General features: G+C 42.9%; 1 protein-coding gene across 23 annotated transcripts in view; it reads right to left on the bottom strand.

Annotated features, from left to right (window-relative positions):
- LOC105205448 (flocculation protein FLO11) overlaps positions 1 to 27,174 on the bottom strand; it is a 334,932-nt gene continuing 307,758 nt past the window's right edge. For 8 of the 23 annotated variants that reach the window (XM_039451523.1, XM_039451525.1, XM_039451524.1 and 5 more), the window contains 14 exons: positions 25,023 to 26,962; positions 17,415 to 17,487; positions 17,048 to 17,088; positions 15,223 to 15,381; positions 13,114 to 14,387; positions 12,874 to 13,034; positions 12,368 to 12,639; positions 10,333 to 10,573; positions 7,386 to 7,526; positions 5,327 to 5,521; positions 4,557 to 4,703; positions 3,852 to 4,120; positions 1,562 to 1,779; positions 1 to 853 (listed from right to left, as the gene is read on the bottom strand). In XM_039451523.1, the coding sequence (XP_039307457.1) occupies positions 578 to 853; positions 1,562 to 1,779; positions 3,852 to 4,120; positions 4,557 to 4,703; positions 5,327 to 5,521; positions 7,386 to 7,526; positions 10,333 to 10,573; positions 12,368 to 12,639; positions 12,874 to 13,034; positions 13,114 to 14,387; positions 15,223 to 15,381; positions 17,048 to 17,088; positions 17,415 to 17,487; positions 25,023 to 26,962 (5,407 nt within the window). In that variant the 3' untranslated portion in view covers positions 1 to 577. Of the gene's footprint in view, positions 854 to 1,561; positions 1,780 to 2,227; positions 2,875 to 3,851; positions 4,121 to 4,556; positions 4,704 to 5,326; positions 5,522 to 7,385; positions 7,527 to 10,332; positions 10,574 to 12,367; positions 12,640 to 12,873; positions 13,035 to 13,113; positions 14,388 to 15,222; positions 15,382 to 17,047; positions 17,104 to 17,414; positions 17,488 to 25,022; positions 26,963 to 27,174 lie in introns of those variants that run through there. The other 15 variants (XM_039451517.1, XM_039451538.1, XM_039451521.1 and 12 more) reach the window with 14 other exon arrangements.

Raw genomic sequence — 27,174 nt, 5'->3', positions numbered from 1 at the left:
CCCGTAAGTAATAGTCCGTTTAGCTTAGTTCAGATGTCCCGATAAAGCCGTCATACCGGTTAGATGCCGTTATAGCGTTTCCTAAGCAGTCTACGGGCCGGTCGACATGCTCGACCGGCCACGGCGACTTTCACCGACGATCGTCGCCCGACGATCGCACGTGATCGCAGGTTGACGTCGTCAAGTGACGAAGTCCGAAATTCACGCGAGCGATGTACGTATGTAGGTACGTGTGACGCACGGCCGGATTCGCCACAACATCCGGATGAGTCACACGCGTCACGAAGCCGGGTTTCTCCCAGGTCGATAGGCCGATCCGCGCGGAGCTCAGTCACGATCGACGTATTTCCTTTTCATGCGTGCTCGTAGTATATCGATTTACACGTGCCTACGTGTATACGTATTTATACGGGAACTGGGCACCGTTCTCTCGCGCGGTTCCGTTCCGTTCACTCGTATTCGGTGGACGAGAGTGGAACGACTGCGATCCGCGTCACGAATACGCCAGATCGCTTGGTCGCGCGAGTTGTCCCGAGAGCGAGGCTCAGTACCCGATCGTCGATCTTTAAGGATGGTCTCAGATGGGTGTCGGCAGAACCGTGAAGTCCTGCAGGGCGGTTTTCACCGTCTCGTAAATCGGCCGGTTGCTCTCGTCGGCGCAGTAGCCGTCAGCGGTGCACAGAGTCTGCAACTTCGTCAGGTAACTGTCGAAGTTCTCGTGGCCAATCTTCTCCTGCGGTCCGCCCGGGGCGTTCGGTATTCGCACTTGCTCCAGCAGAGTGATCATGTTATCGCGTAGTGACTGATAGTACTCGGTCAGATTATTGTTGCGCTGAGCTATCGATGAGGTGTCCTGCAAAAAGAAATGAGAGTGCTTTTGTCAATGTTGGCGCGCAAGATGATGTCTACGAAAACGTCATGTCGACGTCAATTATACTCCCGTACAGCGCGAAATATTCCACCAATGTTGCAGTAATATTTTCAATGTTTCTACAATATTGCTGAAATGTTCTGTGCTGTATGGACCCTTCAAAATCGATAAGAAGCAATGAGAAATAATTTTATTACGACAAAAATGCTTACACAGATAGGCAATAAATTATTTCGTAGCTAAATTTACAATAGAATATTATCAGAAACATTCTTTTTTTATATGTATAATGATTTTAATGAGTGAGATAGACTGATCAACCACCGGTTAGTTAACTTATATAATACCAGCATACGGTTAATATAAAGATAATTACTGTAATATGTTATTTTGTACAATATATACTTTTTTATTAAAATAACAATGTAATATTAATAACGAAAAAGGATTGTTTAATTAATAGATAACAATGCAATTACTTTAATGCAACGTTAGAATTTAACAATTTAACTTTAAAAACGAAATAGCCTTGAAATGGCGTAATCGTAACAAGGTAAACGCGCAATTAGCTCAAGAGCATCAAGATCTACTTATCCATCTAAAGAGGCAAAATTTCAATTTTTCCATCTACAGACATTTGTTATTTATTTATTCGGCAAACGGTATACTACCGACTGAGCAAATACTGACCTTTTCTCCGTGCTTGAGCTGATTCTCCATGGCGGTGATATCCGAGCGCAAGCGCAGGACCTGCGACTCGACCCGGGCGTTCTCTCTCTGGAGCTCGGTGATTTCAGCCTCCAGTGTGTAGAGATCCTCGCCTTGGACACCGGCGGTCCCGCTACCGCTCGAGTTACCCTGACCCGTGCCTACTGCACCCCCGTGAGCCGGACCACCGGCTTCCAACCCTGAAGACAGGACAGACACGGTCCAGTTTGATCGACTGCCCGTTATATGGTCGAAAGAGAGATTATACTGTATATTTTCCGATTTCCAGAGAATCGGCTTCACCCGCAATCAAGCGTGCACGGCGCGATTCGTACGCCCTTTCGTCTCAATGCGAAATGCCCTACTACGTGATACGTAACAAATACTATGAAAAAACTACTAAAAACTGCGAATTCTCACGTTCGACGGAAGTTCGTACGAATTTTACGTATTTAAACACAAGCATTCTGGCGTGTTTTACTTTTTTCTTTTCTTTTCTTTTCTTTTTTTTTTTTTCATTCACGATCGGTAAGCGTTAGATCGAAAAATCGAAATTTAACAGGGTTTACGGGATATTTACACGGTACAGGTGGAAATGTAGCGAGCAGTTAAAATTTACGTTTAAGGATCGGTTCAAGCAGTGATTTGGGCGAAGCGGTTCGTGAAACTTCGTGATTAAGCAAGTCTGACTAAATTTATTTTTTTTTTTTTTTTTCGATGATGCTACCGAACCATCTTTTTCTCTCGCTTTGCTCCTCCCAAGTCACTGCATTGTAGCTTTTTGTCTCGAGATAAATGGGACGGTACGGTTTCTTCTGCGTACGGTTCGTGCCAAAGTGATAAACGCATCTCGGCAGAAAAGCGAGAGACACTTTGAGGCTCATTCGATCAAGCGTGTGCTCCGACTCGGTAAGAGACGCACGAACCTGACAGGAGTGCCGTGGAAATGGTATGATCGGGACAATGTCGGGGTGTTTTGGGGTAATTAGCGTGAGGTGCCATCATACCAGATAGAAGAAAAAAAAAGACGGAAGACACCGAGTGCTGGCGTCGGTACGCGGCGCGATACATGTTATTGCGCGTGAATGAGCGAAAAGAAGCTTACGGTAGTTCGCTGTGCCAAAGGTACGAATTCACAATTATTGCCAACACTCGGACGTCGTCACGTAAAAGTAAAAATACTGGTGTGTGGAGATTCTGTAATGTAACATCGAAAACACATAGGAAACAAGTGGCGAATACGTCAGTCCCTTACCTTCAAAAGTAACCGTGCTCCAAGCTCAACATGAAAGGAGCTGATCCCAGAATAAATCAGAATATATTATTTTTCATCATTAAGACATACGGTTGTTGTTTTTTTTTTTCGATTTTACATTTCTGTCTTGTACATAACGAAGGAAGAGGTTCCTGCGCGGGACCGAATCGAAAGGGAGGAAAAAAAATGAGATGTAAATTAACGCCGTCATATTCGATTCTCTTGCTTCTGTTTCTTCTTTTTTTTTCTCTTTTATAAGCTACTTGTGGCATCCTTTCACAGTTTAGTATCTAATCAGTTGCGATATTTGTTCGCAAACCTGGAACATTTATTACTGAAAAAAAAGAAAGGGGTCGAAACGGGAAAAGAAATATTTAAAAAGGAGAAATAAAAGAAAAACGAACTCTTTGATGGTCAAGAGAAAAACGGAAGGATAGGGAAAGAGGTTATTCTTATTGGTATGACAGCACATCATTGCGTGAAGAGCAGAGTATGGCATAGCACGGGATCAAGTACAAGGTTTGATATGCACAAGTTTACAAAGGAAGATACATAATTCCGTATGTTTTAGCATCGAGCTCGTCCGGGCGTCGATCAGTTGTATAAAAAATGGTGTGATATTACGTAACCGCTTTCCTTAAACTTTGAAATAAAAGAAATAAGCATTGCGTCAACGGTAAGTCCCGGACGAGCATGATGCGCAAGCATAGAAAAGAACAGAGAGCGAACTTAAACTGTCTTATCTACTTCGTAACATTTCCTCTCTCTCTTTCTATATATATATCTTTCTCTCTCTTTCTACCGCGCGTTTTGATAGAAAAAAAACGCATCTCGCGGTCTCTCAATTTTGGCAGCTGCGCGCGAGGAGAGCTTTACGAATATTTCTTTGATCAAAATTCGATCGTTATTCTTCTTCGTAATGATTGGTCTCACGCACAGCGTAACTCTGACAATATTATTCTTCGATCGTTAAGTATTGACAGCCGGAGGCGACATCAGAGGCAATTCGATCCTCACCGGTGATTCCTCTGCTGTACATGCTCATATTGTCCTCTGGTTTCGGTTTCTTCACGGCGTGGCTGGCTATCGGGCAACCTGACAAGGACCTATGGCTGTGGAAGGAGCCGTTTATGTGACCCAGTCCGTCGCATCCAGGCGTGGGGCAATTGACACCCTCGAACTTCATGGCTGTCGCGGCAGCCACGGCTGCCTTGTGTTGCTCAACGGTACCGCCGGACTCTAACACCCGCATCTTATTTCTGTTTGCGATTGGGCATCCAGATGCACTGTAATGAAAAAATAAGAGTACATACATGAAGATTACGGATGAGTGGATAGACGAACGATCTCGTTACAACTACAAATTAAAAAAATCATTGAAACTCGATTCTCATTTAATAAAGGAATGACGTAACAACAGTTGAAAATAATGTTTTATACTTAAACTACACATAATTATTGTAAAACTCAATTTATTATCGAGTTATAGAAACGCGCGCGCGTTGAAAAGAGTTAATATTTTTAATAAGTTACAAGTATATTCGGAACTTTAGTAGTTAGTTTTGCGCTCTATATATAGAAGCTAATATTAGCAAAAGCACTTAATCATCGCAATTTGACATTAGGACAATTATATACGTAGAAAACAAAAGAAAAGAAAATAGCATACGATTGTTCTAAAGCAAGATCCACATATCACGTAAAAGTTCCTACAAGCCTTACCTGCGGTGCGACAAGAATTTGCCGGTGGCATGGCCGGACCCGTCGCAACCCGGGATTGGACATCTGCAGTCCAAAATGCCAACACCACCGTCACCAACACCACATAATCCATCCGCACGGAGCGAGCGTGAAACGAGCGGAAACCGCCTGTTATTAGTCAGCGTCTTCGCCTTTGCGCGGGGTGTAACTCGGGCAAAGGGAGTTAGAATGCGGTTACGGGGGAAGGGACGGGATTTCCCCTTTCTCGGGTCTCATCCGGCAGCCTCGCGGTACGTGCAATGCGGTCGAGAAGATACCTGCGTTAGCTGCTACGTGCAACGTGCGAACGCGACGAAAACGCAAATTGAGATCGCGATTACCGCCGCACCCTCAAATTGCGAAACTTGCGAGATGTAATCGCGTCGTGAAATCAAATCCTACCGAACTCGCGATAGCCCCTCCCGCTCTTTTCGGACTTTCTCCCTCTTTTCGGACTTTCTCCCTTTGCGTCGTATTAATTTATATACTTTTCAATAACTTGGATGCAGATAGTTAGGAAAGAAGCATTTCAAAGTATTATAACAAGTCAAAGTAGTCCCTTTTTTTAAAGATATAGTTTTTTTATCAAGTCCGATTGCTAAAATTAAATACGAGTGTTCAAGGCGTTCTGTCCATAAATACCTTTCAATGAATAAAAATTGAGAAATGCTATCGAGTCGTGTTAATCGCGGAAACAGAAAGTGTAATTGGAATAAGGAACGGAATAATTAATAATACTCGCGCCAACTGACCTCAAGGGCTCAGAATCTTGGCCATCTCGGGGTTTACTCTTCGGCTTGTTGGCCCGTGGACAGCCGGACAAACTTCTGTGCGATGAGTAATTTCCCGTGACGTGTCCAGAACCGTCGCATCCTGGCGTAGGACACTTGAGCTCTTGGGAATGCGCCTGGATTTGCGAGCGGTCGGCTCGTGGACACCCAGAGAGACTGCAAAAGGAAAGAAAACTCTCTTCTATTTTGACGCGTTGCGAAAACGCCATGAAGACGCGTGCTGCACGTTCCAAGAAGACGCGAGAAAAAGTTGAAAAATTTTGCGTGACAAATTTGTCACCGTGCTACCGATGTCTCGTACAAAATTGTGCAACACGGTAATCCTCATGGCTTCCGTCACACGAACGCACACCTCAGAAACGTCCAACCATCGCTTCAGCAACACATCGCATGCAATTTACGCGACGTTGCCACGATGTCGTGAGTACTCACATGATCTAAGGTTGTTCGACTTCAAGAACGATCAACGTCTCGAAAATTAGATCTCGATGAGTATCCGAACATCTCGTTCGCTGAAACGATCGAAATCGTCTACGTGTCGCACGACGGATGACACAATACGCCACCGAAATTAAAAAGTATTGCTATTATTAATCGCCGCTAAGATCTAAATGTACATATATTCATCGAAGAGCGGCAAGAGAGACGTTGGCTCACCGAGATCAGTGCAGCGTATTGGCACTGGCTTCATTACGATAGTTTCGGACGACTTGCCTTGCGTCCAGTTCGAACGAAGACATATTGAGGGAAAGGGAGAGACCTACGAGTACCAATCGTGCGCGAGTACCAACGATCGTAGCCCACGCGAGTCTTACGCTCCAGGGGCACCCTCAAATGTCGTGCGGATTGTGATCGATGCGGGCGGACAACGGGTCATGTTTGATAGCATGCAAATGGCAACGCCGTGTTCCAGTTGGATCACTTATGAGGTGTCGCTCGTAAGATCAATCGCGCTTCGTACTCGCATTGATCCGGGATCGGCCTTACTCTAAGAACATCGAAAGGGAGAGCAGGGAGCACACTCACACCTGACCCCAATGAAACTCGCCAATTGCCAATTTGACTTTGCACACGAGGTGCGTCGCGAAGCGATATCTTCGTCGCTCTGCGGGGTATCTTTGATCGTTAACGGTTCTGCTATGACATGGTCATCGACAACAGTTCGCTACGAAGCTGCCCACTCGAGGCTGGCGAAAGCGGCTTTCAATTGACGGGTAATCAGTAAATTAATCACTACGTATGCGTATACGAAAGCGAATGAGTCTCGCGATTGAAAGCGGGTAAATCTTGTGCAATGCCGATTCCTCCGGAACGCCGGAACTTTGATTTTGCCATCCCTTTTCGTAGGGGTCGGGTAAAAATAGCGAGAGGAAAAAAAAAAGAAAAAAGTCATTCAATTACGAGGCTCATCTACACATCTTTGGTATCGCATAATATAATGTAGATAGGTACATAGAGTATGAAACAAAGAAAACAGGAGAGATAGAGAGAGAAAGAGAGACGAAACAAAAAATAAAAACTATATATCGTATATATATATATATATACTTATGCAAGGTAGCTATACCACTGGATATTCACATGTATTTCATATATAGATATATATCGCAACATAATATTAACCAAGTGTACAACTTAACCGCTCAACTAGAAAAAAATAAAGTTTCTAGACGTATGTCTTGTATCGCAACACACTTAAGAAGCAACTACGCCACGGACCACCAATATGCATCGATGCAAGAACCATCCATGTAAATGTAATTCGCAATTTACATAATATCGTCTGTTATACATATGTGTGTGTGTGTGTGTGTGTGTTTCAGGATATGTTATCATCTACCGAATTTGAATGAAAATATCTATTGAGAAACGAAAAAGGATCAGCAATAATTTTAATGTGTGTTATATGTCTATGTGTATGTATGTAACGTGCTTGCGTGCGTGCTGCATCGCCATATCGATATATACATAATCGAGCGTTCACGTCAAAGGCTTGGTGTAAATGTCGATGCTGCCTTGCCTTCTGTGGGTAGCGTAGTTCCCTGAGACATGACCCATGCCATCACAGGTCGACGTGGGGCACTGTATCAGCTCCTTGCCATCGCGACCACGAGGGGTGGGCCGAGGTGCGAAATTCAACGAGTACCTCCTCACACTCATACTGCACCGAATAATATTAACCGTCAAATCGAAAGGCCCTAGCTAAATTGATTATGGAATTATCAATAGCTTTCTAAATTGTCGCTATTCGAGAGTAAGGGTCCTAACGGCATTTCTGCTAAATTATTCGCTTCTTTCTTTGATGTTGCCAATTTAGAGCATAGGGACTAGAATCGTATGGTTTTTGTTTGCAAAAGAAAACACTTGGGCAAATTGTCTAACATAATTTAATACTCTATACCCAATATAAAAGAACAATTGTAAGTCGCCTTCTTAGACGCGAGTGCATATAATTATATAGGACAGCGCAAAGTTATATTGCGCTTTGTAACTTTTCTCTGAAGCGCGAGTGGAAGAGTAATGTGCGACATGATAACGTGATATGAAAAAACGTCGAAAAGCGGGAAAAGGGAAATGGTAGAAGAGTGAAGGAGGTGACAGAGAAGCAGACCGAAGAAACATATGCGCCGGCCAACGAATCACAGTGTGAGCGTCTCGCTCTTGCTTCCGATCTCATCGTAGGTTCGTAGATAGGCGAGTCGTCGTCGGCAATGAGAAAGCCTCGGAAACCTCAATGGCCCTTGAGTGGTCGCGATATTGCCGAGCCACCCGAGAGCCGACGGATACCGACTTGAGTGCAATTCAAGACCAATACGCCGTCGGACTATCTACCTTCGCGTTTTTACAGTCTCTGCTCCGTCTTGAGCGCTCGTAATAAGTTGTGTGAATTGTGTCGTGACTTTGTTAGAAATTTTTTCTATATAAAGTATTTTTAAAGTTTTTAAAATATTTCTTTAACAAAATCTAATATTTTTTAATGAGTTCTGTAAATGTTAAAGCACACAATTTCTAAAAGGCAAAAATAATTTTGAGATAAAAATACGATACAGTTACGATATAATTATATGATAAAACAAATCTTTCGAAAGATTTAACTTTTAATAATCAGATTTCTGAGAATTTTCAAACTTAAACTGAAATGTGAAAAATTTATTTTAGGGAAAAAACTTTTTTTTCGCGATTTGCAAAATATTTTATGTATTTGATATTTTCATTGATTTTGATTTATTTGAATTAGGATGTATAAATAAAAACATTTTCAAGAGAAGACTAATAATATAATTAGGACGCGAAGGTAGTTATATTGCCTGCTGCTATTAATAAAGTTGAAGTTCGGATATAAATTGGTTTTACTGAGGTTTCAGCTGGTCGTATGTGTTCCACGTTATAGCGACTCAATAAAGATGCAACTAACGAGTAGAAGGAGAAACGTGGAAAGATTAATATCATGAGGGGGAAATCACTGAACATAATCTTCATTTCATGAACTCCTCAAAGTTTGCAGAATAAAAAGAAAATGTATGAAATGTGCTCACTATTTTCATTAATTAAACAGTAAATAAATTACAAAGAATTTGATATAATGATAAATTAAAAATAGATTATAAATTTTAAAAATAATATTAAACCTTTTCAATTTTTAAGAAAAGAATTTAAAAATATAAGATATATTCTACTGACAATTAAAACTTAATAATTTAATTTCTCTTTTGTTGATGTTCGAACTTTACTACAATATTTTAAATCTTCTCGTCTTTTTCACGTTGGATAAGACAAGATTTGCTGATGTAATATTTATCTTTATGTAATATCATGTATAATTATACATTCATTATTACATTTTTAACACGAATGAAAATGTTGTATATTGCCAATATTGTTATCTTGAACTTTCGATAGAATAAAAATTCCTAGTTTCTGCATTTTTCGTCCATCATGGAGACATTCGTGAGATTTTGTGGAACGCGACGCATCGAGATTTGGTAAAATTACAAAAGGGACGACAAGAGCAGCTTCGCCTCGAGGTAGCCGAGGAGGTGTGCTACGGGTTTCTAACCCACGACAGGGGGACGACGCCGGGTCTCGGCCCATAATCCAGTGCGGTGGCAACTGATTATACCCCACCCACCCATTTTAACCTTATCCTGCCTCGCCTTCTCACCCTCTCAACCCCTTTACCCCGCACGCGCGCCTTCCACTCGAGCCTCATCCTCATTCTCTTCTTATACGCCCAACCGCGCCTTCTCCATACCGCCGAGCTTCACGTCAATTAGAATAAGGTTGGCACTTTCGGTACGAAGAGTAATTACTTTAATTAACAAAATGGAGGTGGGTATGCGCGAGTTTTGCCCCCTTTTCCTCTCGCCCTCCGTCGCTGATGTTAGCCGCCGCCGCTGCCACTGCCGCCGCCGCCGCCGCCACCGCCGCCGCCGCCATCACCACCATCGTCTCCACGCCTTTTCAAGCTTCGGCCACGAATCTATCGCGTGAAGGATTCGTGCGATCCTTTCCGCAAGGCAAGTAAGTACCAAGGCGAGAACTCGCGATGCTCGCCTGCACGACGTGTGGACGTATTCTCTAATAATCCTACCTCACGCTAAATAACGATTTGGTTTCTCATCGCGTATCTAGCGTCACAAATCTGGTTTTAAGTTTTATTAAAATAATATGCCAAATACCAGTGGAAGATTAAATTTCTAATTAGAAAGAAGCACGAGGTGCCAAATACGCCATGAGAATATCGGCCGATCTTATGACAGATTTGATGCAGTATTCTTAAACGAGATCTATTGCGAAGTATTAAAATATATCTTCAAATAAAGTTTTACTTTCTCAAGCATTTAGTTGGAAAATAATTCCTATTTCACCGACATAAATTTGTATTTACAGAAAATAAAAGTTTGCTTTAAACCAGATTACTCATAATCGCGATATTCCACTCAAAAGAGATAAAAGAAATATCCTACCTATCGTCCTTGCCGGATGGTTTATCGAGGGGTCCAACCGTGTGCTGCGGAGGTGGCATGCTGTAGCATGGTGCCGGGGAGTAGCCCGCTGGAATTTGATAACCGGAAGTCACTGGCCCACCCGGATAAGTTCCACCGCAGTTGTAACCTGCAGTTGGGTAAGGGGTGTACGTGTTTCCGGGATATTCGGGTTGAACGCCAGTCATCCCGTATCCTGGATGAGGACTCATGGGTCCGTAACCTGACATAGGAGAGATTGTATAAATAAAGAAAGTAACAATCATATCAACAGTTCTCTAAAAGTAAAAATATTCTAATACAATGCGAAACGGTAAGTGTGTCATGAAAAATCATATAACAGTACCCTTTTTCATTTTTCTGATATTGAAAATACTTTGACAATTAAATATTAAAATAAATTTATAATGAAGCATTGAGAACTTGAAACGTATTGAAGAAAAATATTTTGTTACATCCTCCTCTATTCATTTCTGTTTTCAACGCGTTTACTTTGTTAGAAAATCTATGAATTCTCTATAGATATAAATGACTCGCAAATTGTTATACCAAGATATTGACACGAATCGAAATATTCGACCTTTATGATACGGATGACGAGAAAGTGTACGATTTCTAGGACACTCAGCCTAAATACGTGCCATGTAATCGCGCTCGAACGCGGGAGACGCGGAAATAGCGCGAACACAGGCGCACTACAGAAGCAGTCCGCTGCTTGATTAACTGTTGTAAAATCTACACGTTTATTTACTGGCAAGAATTCATTTTGTCGAGAGAGCACGCAATGCAAATAGCCGACGGACGGAAGGCCGACTGTGCGCGCGCGCGCGACGTCGCGCGAACACGGCCGTGCCCTGTGTGCGTCGAGGCCGGGGAACACGGCGCTGTGTGTGCTCGAATGTTTCAATTTCAATAACTACTCCCCAGCGTCAGAGTCCGCACAATATCGGCCGCGCCGGACTTTTGCCGGCGCTACGTGTACGCGAAATATTGATAATTAACAATGGCCGTGTACCGTCACAGGGGGGTGGTTCGACGGGAAGGGTGCGCACGGTGCACATTCAGGCCGAAGGATGGAGGGAAAGAGAAAGAGAGAGATGAGAAGAGAGAAAGACAGAGATGGAAACGGAGAAAACGAGGGGAACGATCAGAGAGAGAGAAAGAGAGAGAAGAAGGAAGGGATGAGAAGGGGGAGAATCGGCCGCGGGTTTGGAATGCCAAGGTACAGAGAGACCGAGGAAAATGAGAGTTCGGCCATAGGTGCCTATTATGGCAGTCATGTACTGTTCTGGTGAATTTTTATTCGACGGTTGTAACCGCGTATCGTCCCCCATCCCCATCTACGTCCCTCGCCACCCTTACCGACCCCCGGGGGCGTCGGGCTCTTTGTTCTCTTCCGAATCCCTCGTCCACGCGCCTCCTCCGCGTCGCCCCCGCTATCACCTGACGTTACACGACGCCCGTGTAAGGACACATTAACGCTTCGCGTGTATCTCCTGCCGCGCTCTCTTATACATATATATATACCAGTTAAAATTTATAGCGTTAAGGACGTCCTGTCGCGCCCTCCTCCACGTATGTTTGTTTTTTCGCGCTATCTCATCTTCATCCGACGTTATTATGCAAGCGATCCTCCGTCGCCAAATTTTCGCAACGAATTACAATTCAGCATTGTTGCATAAGTAAACGACAACGTTTAAAGACCACATAATGGTTACAAATATTTCAATGAACGGGTAATGCTTGGTGCCGGGATAGTATGCACGGACAAGTTCTCACGTTAAACATTATTAATTACTTTGAAACAAAAAACGATGTAATAAGTTTAACTATTTCAACGAGCAAAAAATATTTTTTACGAGTAAATTTTATAAGCTAATCAATTTTATAACTTTACAACAAACCATAACTTTATTTAATCATATTATTGAAAGCGATCACCAAAGTCGTAAAAAATCTTCAAAATGCGACATCATAAATTATCCGCGGAGTTACGCGATAAACGATGATAACTCACCGGTAGGGTCTCGGTAGGCGTCCATGTAGTGGGAACCCCCGCTGTCGGGCGTACTCTCGCGACTATACGCCGTGACGTGCACTCCAGGCGGCGGAAACCCGGGTACAGGCCTGATCCCCGGACCCCCGCTGAAATTGACTGGCTCGTTCGCCGTTGAGAAGTCAACCGGTTCTGTCTGCTCTTCGATAGGTCGTGGAGCTGGGAAACCTGGACCCACTGGAACCGCGACGGCTTCCCCATGGCCGGTGGAATACTGCGGACTGGGTGCACCGCTGCAGTAGAGATAGATATAGATCTTTTGCGTCTATTTATCTAAATACTATGATCATCTTCTAAATATTTTTATTTAGTAGCATTCTGCTGATTTTTAATTCTACATTAAAATCTTTAAATAATTTTACTTTTTAGTATCAGTGAGCTTAAACATTTTTTTGTAAAACTAATATTTTTTTTATTTGAAGGTTTTAGTCTCGCAATGTATTATAAATATAAAAATTAACAAGTACCTATGGAGTCTATTAACGCTAAGATCGAGAGTCTGGCCCTGGGGACTAGGAACTTGAGGACTAGCCGTCAAGTGGGGACTCGCTGCAGCCTGAGGACTGCTTCCCACCGTCTGTCCTCCTCCATATTGTGGACTGAGACTGTTCGAACCGTAAGGCGGTGCCTGTAAATCGAGTCATTGATAACGAGCATGAAGATGTTACAATACTCCTTTCGTACACGGCGTATTATTTCTAGCTAACCTGCGGACTAGTGGACGTAACACTGGAGGTAGACAAATCCATCACAGATCCTCCAGGCGAGGTAGGCGGTCCACCGGGCTTCTGCATCTGCTGCATTTGCGCAACCGTAACACATTTCACTGCAACATTCACGGAGACGCAACGTTTAGTTACAAATGAATCTTGAATATTCGCAGAGACGATCTCGCATAAATTACCATCTTCAGTCTTTATCATCCCAGCTGCCGTGGCGGCGGCCATTGCCATCTGATGCTGTTGCGCGACCGCCGCAGCTTCTTGATGATAAACTCGCTCTTGTTCCTCTGGCGTCATACCGGTTTGTCCCAGATAGTACATATTCGCCCTCGAATGAAGCTGCTGCTGCTGCTGCTGTTGCTGCTGTTGTTGTTGCTGTTGCTGTTGTTGTTGCTGTTGCTGAGATGGGATAGGCGCGCAAGACTGCGTATCGTATCTCTCATATGCCGCGGTAGTACCGGGATCGTAGGGTCGATGATTGGCTGCGCTGACTACTGCGTTCTCGTAACCTCTGCCAGTCGCTATGTCGTTGGAATACGTCACCACTGGTCGTGCAATATTACTAGCACCAGGATGCATGTACGCCCTCGCATGTTCGGCTGATCTATGATGATAGAGCTCCTCCGTAGTGGTTGCGGCGGCCGCCGCGGCCGCTGCCGCGGCCATCATGGTAGGCTCGTAAGGAGATCTTTGGGACATTTGATGGCTCATTCTTGTATCTTCCACCATTGGCATCGGATAGGCGACCGGCTGCATCGGTAGCACGTGGTGCGTCGGATGCTGGCCAGGGTGATGAATCGTCGCTCCTATGGATGGCCTCGAGCCCATCGCGTCCATGGATGACATGGATGAGGAGTTCGAATCTTGGCTCATGTAAGAATCGTACGTTTGTCGTACTGCGGGAGGCGGCGGTGGCGGGGGCGAATTCACTCTGCAGGATGTTGCATCCTCCGTCTTGGGGACCAACAACTCACCCGTGTTTTGATTCCTCATAGATAATGTGTTGCAGCAACTGCTGCTAAGAGTCATATTCTCTGTCTTAGGCACCTTCGCGGGACGCGACGTGCTGTTGTCCTCCGGCGTTTTCGGAGGTTTTACATTAATCCCGGCGTTTTTCGTCGTCGAATAATAATCGTAGGTCAAGCTGCTTAGTACAGGCTTCGTGTCTTGCGTTGCGGAACCGTACTGCGAATAACTCTTCGTGTCCATTGATGGGGGTAACAGATTCGTGCTGATGTATTCTGGTGGTATCCCCGGCACTATCGTGGGAGATTACGCAGTTAGCAAATTTTCCATCAAAATGCAATAACTTTCATAAAATAAAGAATTTTATAAAGTTAAAAGTATTGCTATAAGAGATATATTTGTATTTTTTTATTACTCTTTTCTACTAAAAAGCACTAAAAAGCTCACTAGAATTATTTCAAATTGCATGCGGTTATCGATTGCTGTAAGATATTTACAATAGTCCAGTTTAAGAACATAATTGAATAAAAAATGTTTATTCTGAGCGATAATAACTTATAGTGCATGATAAATCATAATCTTTGAATATTGCTTAAAAATGATCGACTTTTTACATATACGTAATATTTAGAAAATATCTTGATAGAGTCAAATTTATATTATATAGAATCTATTATAAAATTCTCTCTAAAGCGAGAAATATTTAAAATTATATTTTTAACTGAATCATTAATATTACATCAGAAACTTCGAATTAAATTAAAATTTATGTAAATCAAAATGCAAATCTAATTCAAAACGGTGAAAGCAAATGTAGAATTATTTTAAAACTATCAATAATATTTTGTAATCGTTGTTTGCACGTGTATATAATACGTTGTAATTCTTTACATTTTGTACTGGTAAATAGAAAGATGTGTAATCCGAGTGAAAAAACGCAGTGAGAGCAAGACACGCGCGAGCGAATTGCGAAAGAACGCGAGATATGTGTTTTACGCGCAAGACTTGGTCTTTTATCTTGTTTCCCTCATTTAAGCGTTAATCTCGTCGCGTGGCACAGTAACAGGATTTTCGTGTCCGGCGTATCGCTGACACGCACGACGAGGAGAGTCCGGCATACCGCCTTACCTTGAGCCTTTTGTCGTGCCTCGCGTGCGGCCTGCTTATTGGCCGCGGCGATGGGACATCCGGACAAGCTCCTATGTGTGTTCCGATTGGAGCTGACATGACCGCGGCCGTTGCAACCAGGCGTCGGACATTTCAATATGGTCTCATGCATCGCCAGAACTGCGAGAACCCAGAGACACGTGGCGTGGTTACAGACACACGTTCTTGGCTCGTACATACGCGCGTTACGTACACACAATTGGAGAGACGCGGCGCACACGCACGCGACAGGTGTGGTAAAGGTGTCGTTAAGACAAGCTGTTTTTATGCATTGAGTATAATTATTCGCGTTGGACATCGAGCATTCCGAAGGAACGAGAAAGGAAGTGATAGAATCAACTTTAGACGCGACGGATGTGTCGTTCGTCGATTTGCAAAACAAACCGAAATGAAAGAAAGGAAGAACGAAAGAAAGAAAGAAAGAAAAAAGAAAGAAAGAAAGAAATTCGCACGAAATTCTTCGTTTGTAAGAGGGAAGAAAACGAAAAACAGTCGGAAAGAAAGATAAAAGGCGTAGTACACGGCGTCACACCATGTGTGGAACGCAAATTAATGTGTAACAATACAATCAAGTATACCGAGCGGGTAGAGAGAAACACAAGTAAAGACAATCAATTAATCGATAGAAAATTATAACACAACAACTTGCAATCTGTGTGAGGTAGTGTGCTACGTCGATTAGACGTCGACGTTTGTTGCTCGTCGTCGTACGCGATCGAGCTGACGCTCAAGCTTACTGAGATACCTCAGAAGGTTCTGCGTTGTCGACGAGGGTATCGTGCGATAAGGGGGTCGATCTTGTCATAAATAGAAATAAAAATGATGCGATTGTATGCACATCTACGCTGCACGCAGCCGTCTACGCCACGTTCCGTATACGCGGCGCGGCGGCGGCTCGATTCGTTATTGAAGGGAGAGAGGGTAGTGGGACCCGGTCGTTGTGGAAACTCGTACATCGACGGAAAGCTGGACATCGATCATCCGTATAATTCTTTGCGTAATTATACTCAATCGCACAAGTGTCCTCCGTGAGTATGAAGTGTCCGGCGTGTGCGCATACGCCGGGCCCGTCGCGCCGCCCGTGTCTCGAGTTCTCCAGAGGGTTCATAGGCACGACCAGTATCAACCAAGTTCGAGAGTGTGGTGATATAATTCTCTACTATATAATGAACTACGAACAGAACGGTAAAAATCAAAGAACGGAAAGGAACGCAATAAATAAAGCTCTCTACCCCGCAAACGAAAAGCGCAAAGAATACAACAGACAGATATACACGCACACGCACACGCACACACGCATATACGCGACGCGTGCACCGCGCTCATCGCTGAAAAATATCCATTTTCTCTTTCTAATTTGACTTCGTGTATCGAAGATACATTTTTTGTTGCGTTTAATGAGGCGAGGAAGCCGCGGAGAACAATGGCCTTTTGTGGATGACGAGGCTGATCGAAAATGGTTTCGGAGAGAAACCAAATTAGAGACAGGATATTCCAATTGCCTCTCAAAAAACAAACATTATTTGAAAAATATAATATTTGGAAGATAAGGATATTTTTTCCAGAATATGATTACATCTAAAAATTTCCAAACGAATTTAGAATTTACGCTATTTGTTCACATTGATAAGATTGTCTAATTGCGAAACTTCTCTTTTAGATAATCTACGATAATAATTAGCTCTCCACTTTCTCGCCTCGTTAAGAGAAAAAGACACTCTCGCAAAAAGAAGATGCACTATATAGCTACAATAAGAAGTAATTAGTTTAATAGAGGAGTACTTACTTTCTGGAGTTAACTTATCCTTCTGTGGACATCCAGAAAGGCTGTAAGCACAAAAACTATTTAACAATGTTTAAGATTAATAGCATTTTTCTCAGATATTTGGATTCTTTTTTTAAGAATTATATGAGTGGCACGGATTAAAATTGAAAAAGATCTCTTTTATTTTTTATTCCTTCCTTTCTTTGAGCGCTCGATGTACACGTATTTGTATCAGCAGTACGTTGGATTCGATATGCATATCGCGAATTGGCTTGTTGATGTCTGTTTCTGAATAACGCGCCGCTCGATTCTCTATGTAAAACCGCGTAGGTGTGTAATCGGCCGTGGCTGAGTGCGGAGCGCAGGTTAATTACCGATAATTGCTTACCTGCGGTGGTGAGAGTAGAGTCCGGTCACGTGACCCTGCCCCGTGCAGCCTGGGGTCGGGCACTTGTTGCCCTCTGTAACAAATCAAACCGCCACGCAGAGCCAGATGTTAGTCTATTAAGTGCCGTTTCAGATATTCATGAGATACGACGTACAGTAATTTTTAGTCGAGCTTAACGGATAAGCTTACGCGATAACTTTACGTGAGCTTCATTCCGATCTAGGCTTGAGCTGATTAAATTTTTAATACGTAAATATGCCAGATTTACTACATAAATATTGTCCCTTAAATTCAAATCGCACCATTTATTTATTATCTCATTAGAATTTTTATATAATCATAAGAATTCTAGACAATATATTTCACAGATGTGCATAAAATATTGATTAAAATTTTGTTTGAGCATCATGTAATCGTTAATTAGCGCAAATCGGAGTTCTCTCGCTGAATCCCAAGTCAAATGTTGAAGCTGAGAAGCTGGGAATATGATAAGGAAAGTGTATCATAGTTCATTGCACTCTGATATCAATAATATACTGATATACTAGGGTGACACCGAACGTATGGCATTATGCTGTCTCTGCATTATTTCTGCATCGAAATTGATGATCCCGATACAAGCGGGCTGTAATTCTGAATAAATTGGATATTTACACTGTCGACGAGTGCTGTTCAGCGGCAGGAACGTGTCGACCGGAATGCGGCGTCAGCCTAATACGCATTAATGTGTTATTATTACATTTGGTTTCATAATCTTGCACTTGCGGCCAATTGACGTGAAAATATCGCACGCAATCCACTTTTGCTCAGTCGTCCCCAGAATACGCGTACGCGAATTCAATACTTTAAACGATTTTTCATTTTCGATAACGAACTTTGAATACAAAGCAGTACATTTATGAAACGTCTTTTCTGTCTTTCTTGAACGGCAAAGGTAATATCACATCGTGTGAAAAAAAAACAGATTATTGTCTTATAACTTACAACAATATAGAATTAACAGCACAGATAAATAAATATTAATTAACTACCGTATCTTGAAAGTATGTGATAAAAAATGTGCAAACATCGGAAAGTATATGAAAAATAATATGATACTTCGGTATGCTCGCACGGTACTGCCAGCGACGTGAGCAGTTGAATGGAAATTAACTATTGAATGGCTGACAGCCAACGTGTCCGACATCGTCACGTAGTTTCATTCTGCACATCGAACCAGAATATAGCTTACTCCCCGGTTGCCAATATATCACGTTATCCTTCACAGAGAACGTTGAACAGCCAAGGCGAAAGACTGTGCGAGCAAGTATGACAAGAGACATGTATCTATTTCACATCAAAATCTTATTTGTAAGAATTTCGTCTCTTGTTCGAAATTATTTGTATTAAATTGGATTAGATGATTACTCTTTAAAGGCAAAATTTGGACAAGAATAATATTGATAATAAATCGTTTTTATCATTCTGCACAATGATTTTTAAAATATATAATTCATATGTTTAAAAAAAGTTGCTTTGCCAAAATTTTATATATATATAATCAAGAAACTCACAATTAATAAGTCTTCGAATCGAAAAAAGTTTTGCTTCTTTATGCTAATCAAATTATGTTTTAATTTTTTGCGATTAATGATTATAAAGTAAATAAATGAATTAAAGAAAAGGTAAATTCCCGTTTCAAATATTATAGTCAAAATAGTTTCGAATGTATAGTCAAAATAGAAACGTTGCTTGGATAAGATTTTTTACATCTCGTAACAATGATTTATAAATATATTATGTTTTTAATTCTGTGTCTACAACTATATATAGTCTCAGAGAGAGATATTTTGAAAGGAGATTCTAAAAAAAATTTTGTACGGCTTTGTCGGGCGTGCATGCTATTTAGTAGCATTTTTCAGGATGAGTTTCCCCAATCCTGTGGCGAGAGGCCCCAAGTGAAAGTTGAAAGGATGATGCAGAAGGGTGGAAATGGCCTCGCGTGTGGTCAGCTTGGATCTCGTCGCACGAGTTACGCATTTGTGAATAGCCTCTGGGATTTCTCTGTCCCGTGACTAAGCCTTCGGGATTAGCACGGGGTATGTGGCCGGCCTACAACTGTCCGCGAAACAAAGAACAGATAGATACCTCATTCCCGCGCAACAGAACGAAACTTGTGGCAATCGGGCAAAAGTTTCACGTGATATTTCGTTTCTCCTATCTATATGCATTACTTTCCGTATCATTCGTTATATTCGTTAGTATTATTTGATCGAGGCTGAGGAAAGCATCACTCTCCATAAAAGTTAATAAATTTTTGCTCGTGAATTGCGAATATCTTTATTTAGACGAGTGAGTTGTCGCAGACATGCACGGCCTTTCGTCGGGGCTTATTTAAAGACATATACAATCCTTGCCATCAAAGATCTGCATTAGCTGATAATTCACGTTGGTAATTTCAAAATTTTTTTCGAAACTTTTTTCAAGTCCTTTCTGTTCTCGCGACACGAAAGTATGGCCGGTGCCAGACGGGCATGCCCAAACGGCCAATTGTACCATCTGTCGTGCGCTAGTTCTAACTTAATGGTGGGTATAGTGCACGTCACGTATGATCGCGTTCGTATTCTCGGGGCGACCTCGCGTGACCAGACAATTACGGGTTTCTAGTGCACTGCAGGTAGCCGAGAAGTACCAATCGGTTAATATGAGACCCTTCGGCAAGGTTCTCTTTATTTCAATCGTGAACGATAAACGTAACTAAAGGTTCCTACCCAATCCTTAGACAAGCATGATCGGCTGTAAGCTCTATCAGATATTACTATCTTTCATTCACATGCTATAGCTCCAAACTTTCATAATAGACATCCATTTAATTACGATTTGCTCAGAATTATTAGGCGCATCATTTTATAAAGCTTTCATAAAACCCTTTGCAAGTGTTTTTAATTTCTTTTTTTCTTTTTTATTTATAGATATGCTACGTCAGAAAACCAATAATTATACAATGTATAATGTAATAATAGAAACACAATGCAATACATAACAAAAAGGAATAAACTAATAACAGTTTGTAACAGTAAAGATAGTTTTCTAGATATCATACTTTCCCGTCGATTCGTAAAGTCGAAAGCAGTGATCTCATTTTATGCGAGATTTCTGTGTCGGATGTCGTCATCGCAGGTATATATTGCGACGGAATAGATAGGTTTATCACGCGTGTTAGAGGGATTGGGAAGGAAGTCGAGAGGAGCCTCTTAAGGGAAGACCAGCTTTAGGTTAGTTGACGGGGGTTCCTCCTGAAGTGAGCGCACTTTTATAAACTTTGTCGTGTACTAATCCTCCGACCGGGCCTGATCCCTTAGCCAACTACGTCGGGGCTCGCCAATCGAGTGCCGTGACGCCAAGAAACTTCATCAGGTCGTCATTTCGCGTTTCAGGAGAGCGAGAACCGAGAAGGATGGATGGAGAAAGAAAAGTCGATCCCTACTTAGGTGTTCGCCTTTTTCTTAAGACGGGCGGCACATCCGCCCACCTCCCCATAAATTGGATTACGATACGTGACGTCATTAGCGGCATGCTTTATTTGCGGACCACGACGCTCCCCGAGTTCCGAAGTTGAACGACGGCACACGCCGCTCCGCGCCGCCGTCGGGATTGTTCGAAGCCCCGCGTAATTCCTCCGCGGAAGAAACTCCGCGGATTAATTTTGTTTCGAAATCAGAGTTTACCAGAGATTAAAGTCAAAGAATGCTCAATTGTCTTACGAGTAAAAATAAACCCCGCAGTAGCGAGATACACACAAAAGCGGCAGCGGGCATCGAACTAACGCGTCGCGAATCTTATTAAACTCGCGATAGAGGAAATCGGCGTTATTTTTATTTCGAGAAAGGATCGCTGAAGCTTCCTGGTTTTTAATTAGCGCCGGGTAAAAAAAGGTTTACCGGATAGCTGAGGGCGAGCGGTTGCCCTGGTAGGATTAATAAATTAGCCGTAAGGTTTTAAAGCGGCCACGTCGGTGGCTAAACTCGGGGTTGAAAGGAAAAAGCGAGAGAGAAAGAACAAGAGAGAAAAAACGAGCGAAGGGGCAGATAATGGTTCCGGTCAACAAAATGAATACCGGCACGCGCTGTTCTTTCCGGATGTCTGAATAGACTTGTAACGAGTCGGTCAGACCTGCCTTCGTTCCTACCTTTCTCCCATCTTTTCTCCCTCTTTCTCATCACCTTCTCTTTCTCTCTCTTTGCTTCCCCTTAGATCTTATCCTCTTCTTCCCTTTATCGCAGATCCCTTTCGTTTCGTTTCTTTTTCCCTGCAACGGTTGTAATAGAGCAACGAGAATCGGAGGGAAGAGAGAAAAGAGCGGTATCACAAGGGGGCGAGAACGTGGATGAGCACCGGTCACCGAGGGTGAGCCCGTGGTCGCGTTGTAATTGTGTTATTTTGTAGCCATTTCACGTGAGGGTCCGCGGAAGGGGTAGACGTGTACATAAACACCGGGATTGTTTTATTCGGCCAGCTTGCGCGACACGCGCCGAGACTTTCGTTTGAAACTGCGAAAAATCATCGCCGTCATCAAGTTAATCGAGGGGAAATTGAGCGCCCGCCAGTTGCTAATTATTAATTCGTCGTCAAAAGTCGTTAATCAACGCAATTGAGTATTCACGTGTAATAGATGAATATTCACGTGAGCCAATTAATCCCAGAAGGGAAATACACGCTGATAATAATGCCTACATTTCATACTTTAGATTATAAATTGGATTTATTTGCGCGTTATTTACTTGTTCGTATTTTTAGCATTTTATCTTCTTCGATGATTACTTCGCCAAATAAAAAAAAGAGATGCGAAGAGACGTAATTAAGATTTATTTTACTGTGCAATATACGATACACGAACAGAAAGTAATATCCGATGCGCCTGTATTAATTTCTAATACTTGATGTTATATCTTATCGTTTACATAGTTAATTGCATAAAAGAACTTTGTGTTTTCAAAGAATAAAAAGAATCGGTGAGTCGCGTGTCGTGAGGTGTCCTTGCGAATGCAGGTGCACCGGATATCATTAGTGCACGCGACTATACGATGCTTGTCTCTTGCTCCTGTAACATTATCTTGACGTGACATAGAGTGACAGAAGCGTAACATGTTTGAAAATAAACTTCAATTAATGGCAAAAGTAAATATCTATCGCGCAACGCGGCTACAGTTCACACGGTATACTCTGAAAAAATCCAGTCGCAAAAGATTACAAGTGCTTTTATATCTCCAATGGAATACCGTTATAAAACTACAGGATCGTACGGGATACCTGAGGCGTGTAACAGTCCTCCGGCACTTCCCCGCGCTAAATCGCATGCCGGACACTCTGGATAAGGAAAAGATCGGAGGTTCTAAAAAAAGAGAACAGCGCGAGGAACAATCACAAAGTAGGTATTTACACACGGAGGCGCGCGGCGCCCTTAAAGGGAGGGTAGAGCCCTCGCGCGCGAGTAAAGGTCCTTTTTATGCGTGCGGTCGCAAAGGCAGCGTAAAATTGAGTTACAGGGCAGTTTATTTTTTTATTAGCCGGCTCGACCCCGCGCGCGCGGCCGGTCTTTCTCGACGCGGAAAGGGTGGTTTTTGCGGCCGACGGATTTCCCGATAGCGGTTTTATGGCGTGTCAACACGCCCTTACGCGCGCTTGCATGTGAGCGTGCGGCGAATAAAAAAAAAAGCAGCGCACGCGATCGTCACGCTAAATCGAAGAGATCAACTCTCGGCAACGAGAGAGAAAGAGAGAAACGCAGGGCGAAAAAGAGAGAAAGAAGAGAGAAAGGGAGATAGATTTTCGATTAAAACCCCAACTTGACCGACTCCGGTACGACTGTATTGCCGTCACGCTGATAAGTGCGCGCTTAATCGAGCCCATTTATCACGTCGTGTAGTTTTATCTGAGATTTTGCAACAAGCAAACTATTTTAGTTACTTAATGCCTATATAAACAGACGAGGCTTTAAAGATTACTCGCATTTTTTTATTTTCGAAAATTAACGCAATAATGTTAGTCCCCCAATTAATAACCATAATTAATTATTAATTTTACAAGCTATAATTAATTGTTCGTGCGTTCGTCGCGCGACAGACGTGAAATCAAACGCGAGAGATTGAATTCTTGAAAGCGATCATCTTCGCAGCTACCGGCCGGAGAAAACGTTAAGGGGATAATGAGGACAGGCAGCCAGGCGCAGGGTGGTAATAAGGTGGCTTGGAGCGGCTGGGATGCTAGTCACGTTTCCAGCCGCTGACAGCTGCGGCTTATACGTATGACGTGGTATCAACCCCAAATTTCCCCGACTAGACACGTCGTGTCTTCGCTGCCCTAAGACCCTGGAATGCACTCGAGCCTCCACCTGTCACAGCATGGCGAATCTACAGTGTGACGTGTGAGGTTTGACTCTTCGAGTCTCCTCGAAAGAAACGGCGTGGCTCACCCTTCTTCCGCGTATTACACTTGTCGCGCCTAATCAAATCAATTTCATCGACCATTTACTAATTAAAGACATTTAAATACAATTTAAATGCTTTTAATTTACTTTGCCAAGAAGTCTCTAATGCTGCTACTTTGAAGAATGTAGTTTCCTCGAATACAAAAACTGTTAGACAGTGAAGAAACAAATAGAAGAATAACGATGAGAATAAATATGGAATGGCTGTATCATAGGAGACACAGAGAATAATTTTGCTCGAAGAGACCTTGATTTCAGCATTTGAGTCATCACCCCTCGCTTCGTAATTATTGATTTTCTGTGCTGCCCTAACTCCCCTAACTTCATAGAGAGCAAGACAGAGAAAGCGAAAGAGGAAAGAAAGAGAGGGAAAGGACCAGCGTAACCAAGAGAGTCGAAAATGCCTTTTGTCCCCTCTCGTAACGTACAACACACGAGCGGTAACCCCATCACGACTTACGATTACTATCTCTATCTATAATTTAAAGAGTTTCAATATTTATGCACACGATATGCGCGATTTATATCCCACAGAAATTTAAAAACACCATTAATCTTGTGAAATCTTTTTAAAGTACTGTACATCTTAATCTTGAAGCTACGTTATTTGTATTTATTTCCCTTCTGCGTATGTACATGATCTATACATTTTCTTTGCAAAACCACTGGCGCACATCAATGTATATAAACTAGAATTTAAGGAAAGATCTATCGTCGTAGCGAGATCTTTTGTAATTTACCAAACTTTAATTATCCACATTAGAATTTATAATCATGAAATAATCGGATATTTATTGAATAATATATATAGTATTTTAAAAAAACAAAAATAAATATAATCGTATAAATATATTGCGTTGATGTTAATATTAATTTAAACATTAACATGTTTCATAGAGTAATATTATACATTTCATCCAAATTAAAAAAGCAATCGTATCAGTAACAATAGTTCGGACATTTGTCTTTATATTTATTTATTTTTATTTTATAATTTAAAACTTCTTTTTATTTTTGATTTTTTGCTTGGAAATAATTCCGTCGTGATGAATCGCGGTCATAATATTGATAAATTGTGATAGTTTCATCAATATCAATTAGAAAAATACCGTTTCATAACGTGACAAACAAGAAATTCTCACCTCTGCCGAGACTGGACGGAGACATAGACATTCCCGGTCTGCTATTATCGAAGGTGCCGGGTCTCTCTGGTATTTTCATGACAGTGTCCTGCTGACTGTTCGCCGAAGGCACATCAGCAGCGACTGTCGGACTAGACGTAGTAGTGGTCGTCGACACAGTCGTAATGGTTATACTGGCGATGCTGTTTGCATTAGGATTCCCGGCAGGATTCGCAGTACTGTTACTGTCATTAGCGCCGTTGTTCCCATTGGTAGTTTTATTGCCGACCACCCCGTTGCCGTTCGCATTTGCAGTGTTGACGTTGTTCGCACTGCCGTTGTTCGCGGTGGTGCAGCTGCTCACAGCGGCAACACTCACCACCCCTTCCCTTGCGATATCCTGAATCGCACTGGCTGCTCTGGAGCCCACTCCCGCGGGCTGAAGGATCGTGTATTGTTTCGAAGAATCGGGACTAGTGACGGAAGGTGGACCGCCAGTAGGACTTTTGCTAGGAGGTACAGAATTGGCGGTAACATCATGGGCTGTCACATGATGACTCTCCTCTTTCGACTTCAATTGCAATAGCGTAGACGAGTGCTTGTCATCGGACGTGGACGAAATGCCGGATACAGGCTGAGGCGTTGGCATCGTCGGTCCAGGTGTCGGATATCCCACGAATGTAGCGGCAGCTGGATATGGACCGATCGGTGGAATTGCCGAAGAGGCTACTGGCACCGTCGAAGAGCTGCGGCACGATGCTTTCGAGTGATCCGTATTAGGCGGCCTGAAGGCAGACGTTGCTGAGAACGGAGAGTTCGCTGGCGGCGATGAGGACGATGAAGTCCCCGTAGGTGAAACTTTTATGTTGGTATCGTTATATTGTCTTTGATAATTTGTGTAAAGTGGTTGGTGCTGCTGTTGTCTATTAATATTTTGAGGTGATTGACCGTTTTTACATGTCCGATCTCGTTCCCGGTCGTTCGATCTGTCGCCCTCGTCTTTGTCAGTGGCTGGATCCGACATGTCAATTTCCAATTCGTTGGACGAATCATCGACTAATTCATTAAAGTCCGGTGGATCGTATCTGGAATATTTGTCCGATTGCCTTCCCTGAGAGTCAATGTGTGCGCTCACCACGTTCCTCTCGTTCCTCTCTTTGCTCGATAACGAACGAACGGAAATCGGTCTAATTTTTGGCGGTTCATTTTGATTAACGTTATTAACTTGAGACTGAATATTCGCGCACTCGTTCTCTATCTTGAGCAGATTGTCTAGGTCTTTCTTAATCTTAGTTGGTGGCTTCGGATCTTGCTGTTTATTTTGTTGTTGCATCTTACTCGATCGATCTTGTTGACCACGAAGCGTTATTACATCTTTCAACGAACAACCGGTATCGTTACTCGTAGTCGAAGACGTTGATATCGACGAGGGCGACAATTTAGGATTTTCCTTCTTTTCTTCGAAGAGATTCTCAAAATTAGACTCGTATCTATCCTCGTCCGAATTGCCTCTTTGATACAGACAACCTCTAGGTCCCGGCCAACTGCCCGATAGACTCTTCAAGGCAGCTTCCGTTTCTCTTATGAGAGTCTCGTCGTCTTCGGGCTCTTCGCTGTGCTTACTCGATTTTCTGGCAGGGCTACCCGAGTTAGCAGTTGTAAACGCGCGCTTCTTCTGGGGCAGCGGTATGTTTTTGTTAGGATCAACAATGTCGATCGTTTTTCGCACGTCATCGTCACGAATACTTTTCCTTCTGCGCTTCATGGCGGCTTCAGTCATCTCCATCTCTTGCGGCACGCTCGTCTGCAGGCCCTTCTTGCCGATCAACAATTGCTGCTGCGACTGTTGCGACGGCTGCTGCGTTTGTTTAGGATTCTGCGTAACCGACTCTGCTTCCAACTTCCGCTTTTTGAGATGAGCCATCGCATTCTGTCCGCCCGGCACGCTGGTCAGTTCCACCCTGGAACACAAAAATTCCAGAGGATCAGCAAGTTTGCTCTGCCATGCGGGCGCAAGAGACGCAAGGGTGCGTTCGATACACGAGTGCAAAATCGTCGGTTTCGAGGCCGGCGCAATTTAACGAGAAAGATACTCCATCTCGCTTAGGATCCGCATCGCTCTTTCGTTAGGAAAGGATCCTCAGCGCCTGCCATAGGTCACTTTTCTTTCTCC

Source organism: Solenopsis invicta, chromosome 7 (assembly GCF_016802725.1).
Source record: "Solenopsis invicta isolate M01_SB chromosome 7, UNIL_Sinv_3.0, whole genome shotgun sequence".
In the NCBI taxonomy this organism is placed as follows: domain Eukaryota; kingdom Metazoa; phylum Arthropoda; class Insecta; order Hymenoptera; family Formicidae; genus Solenopsis; species Solenopsis invicta.
Note: the sequence above shows the minus strand (reverse complement) of the source record. Positions and strands in the feature narration are given on the sequence as shown.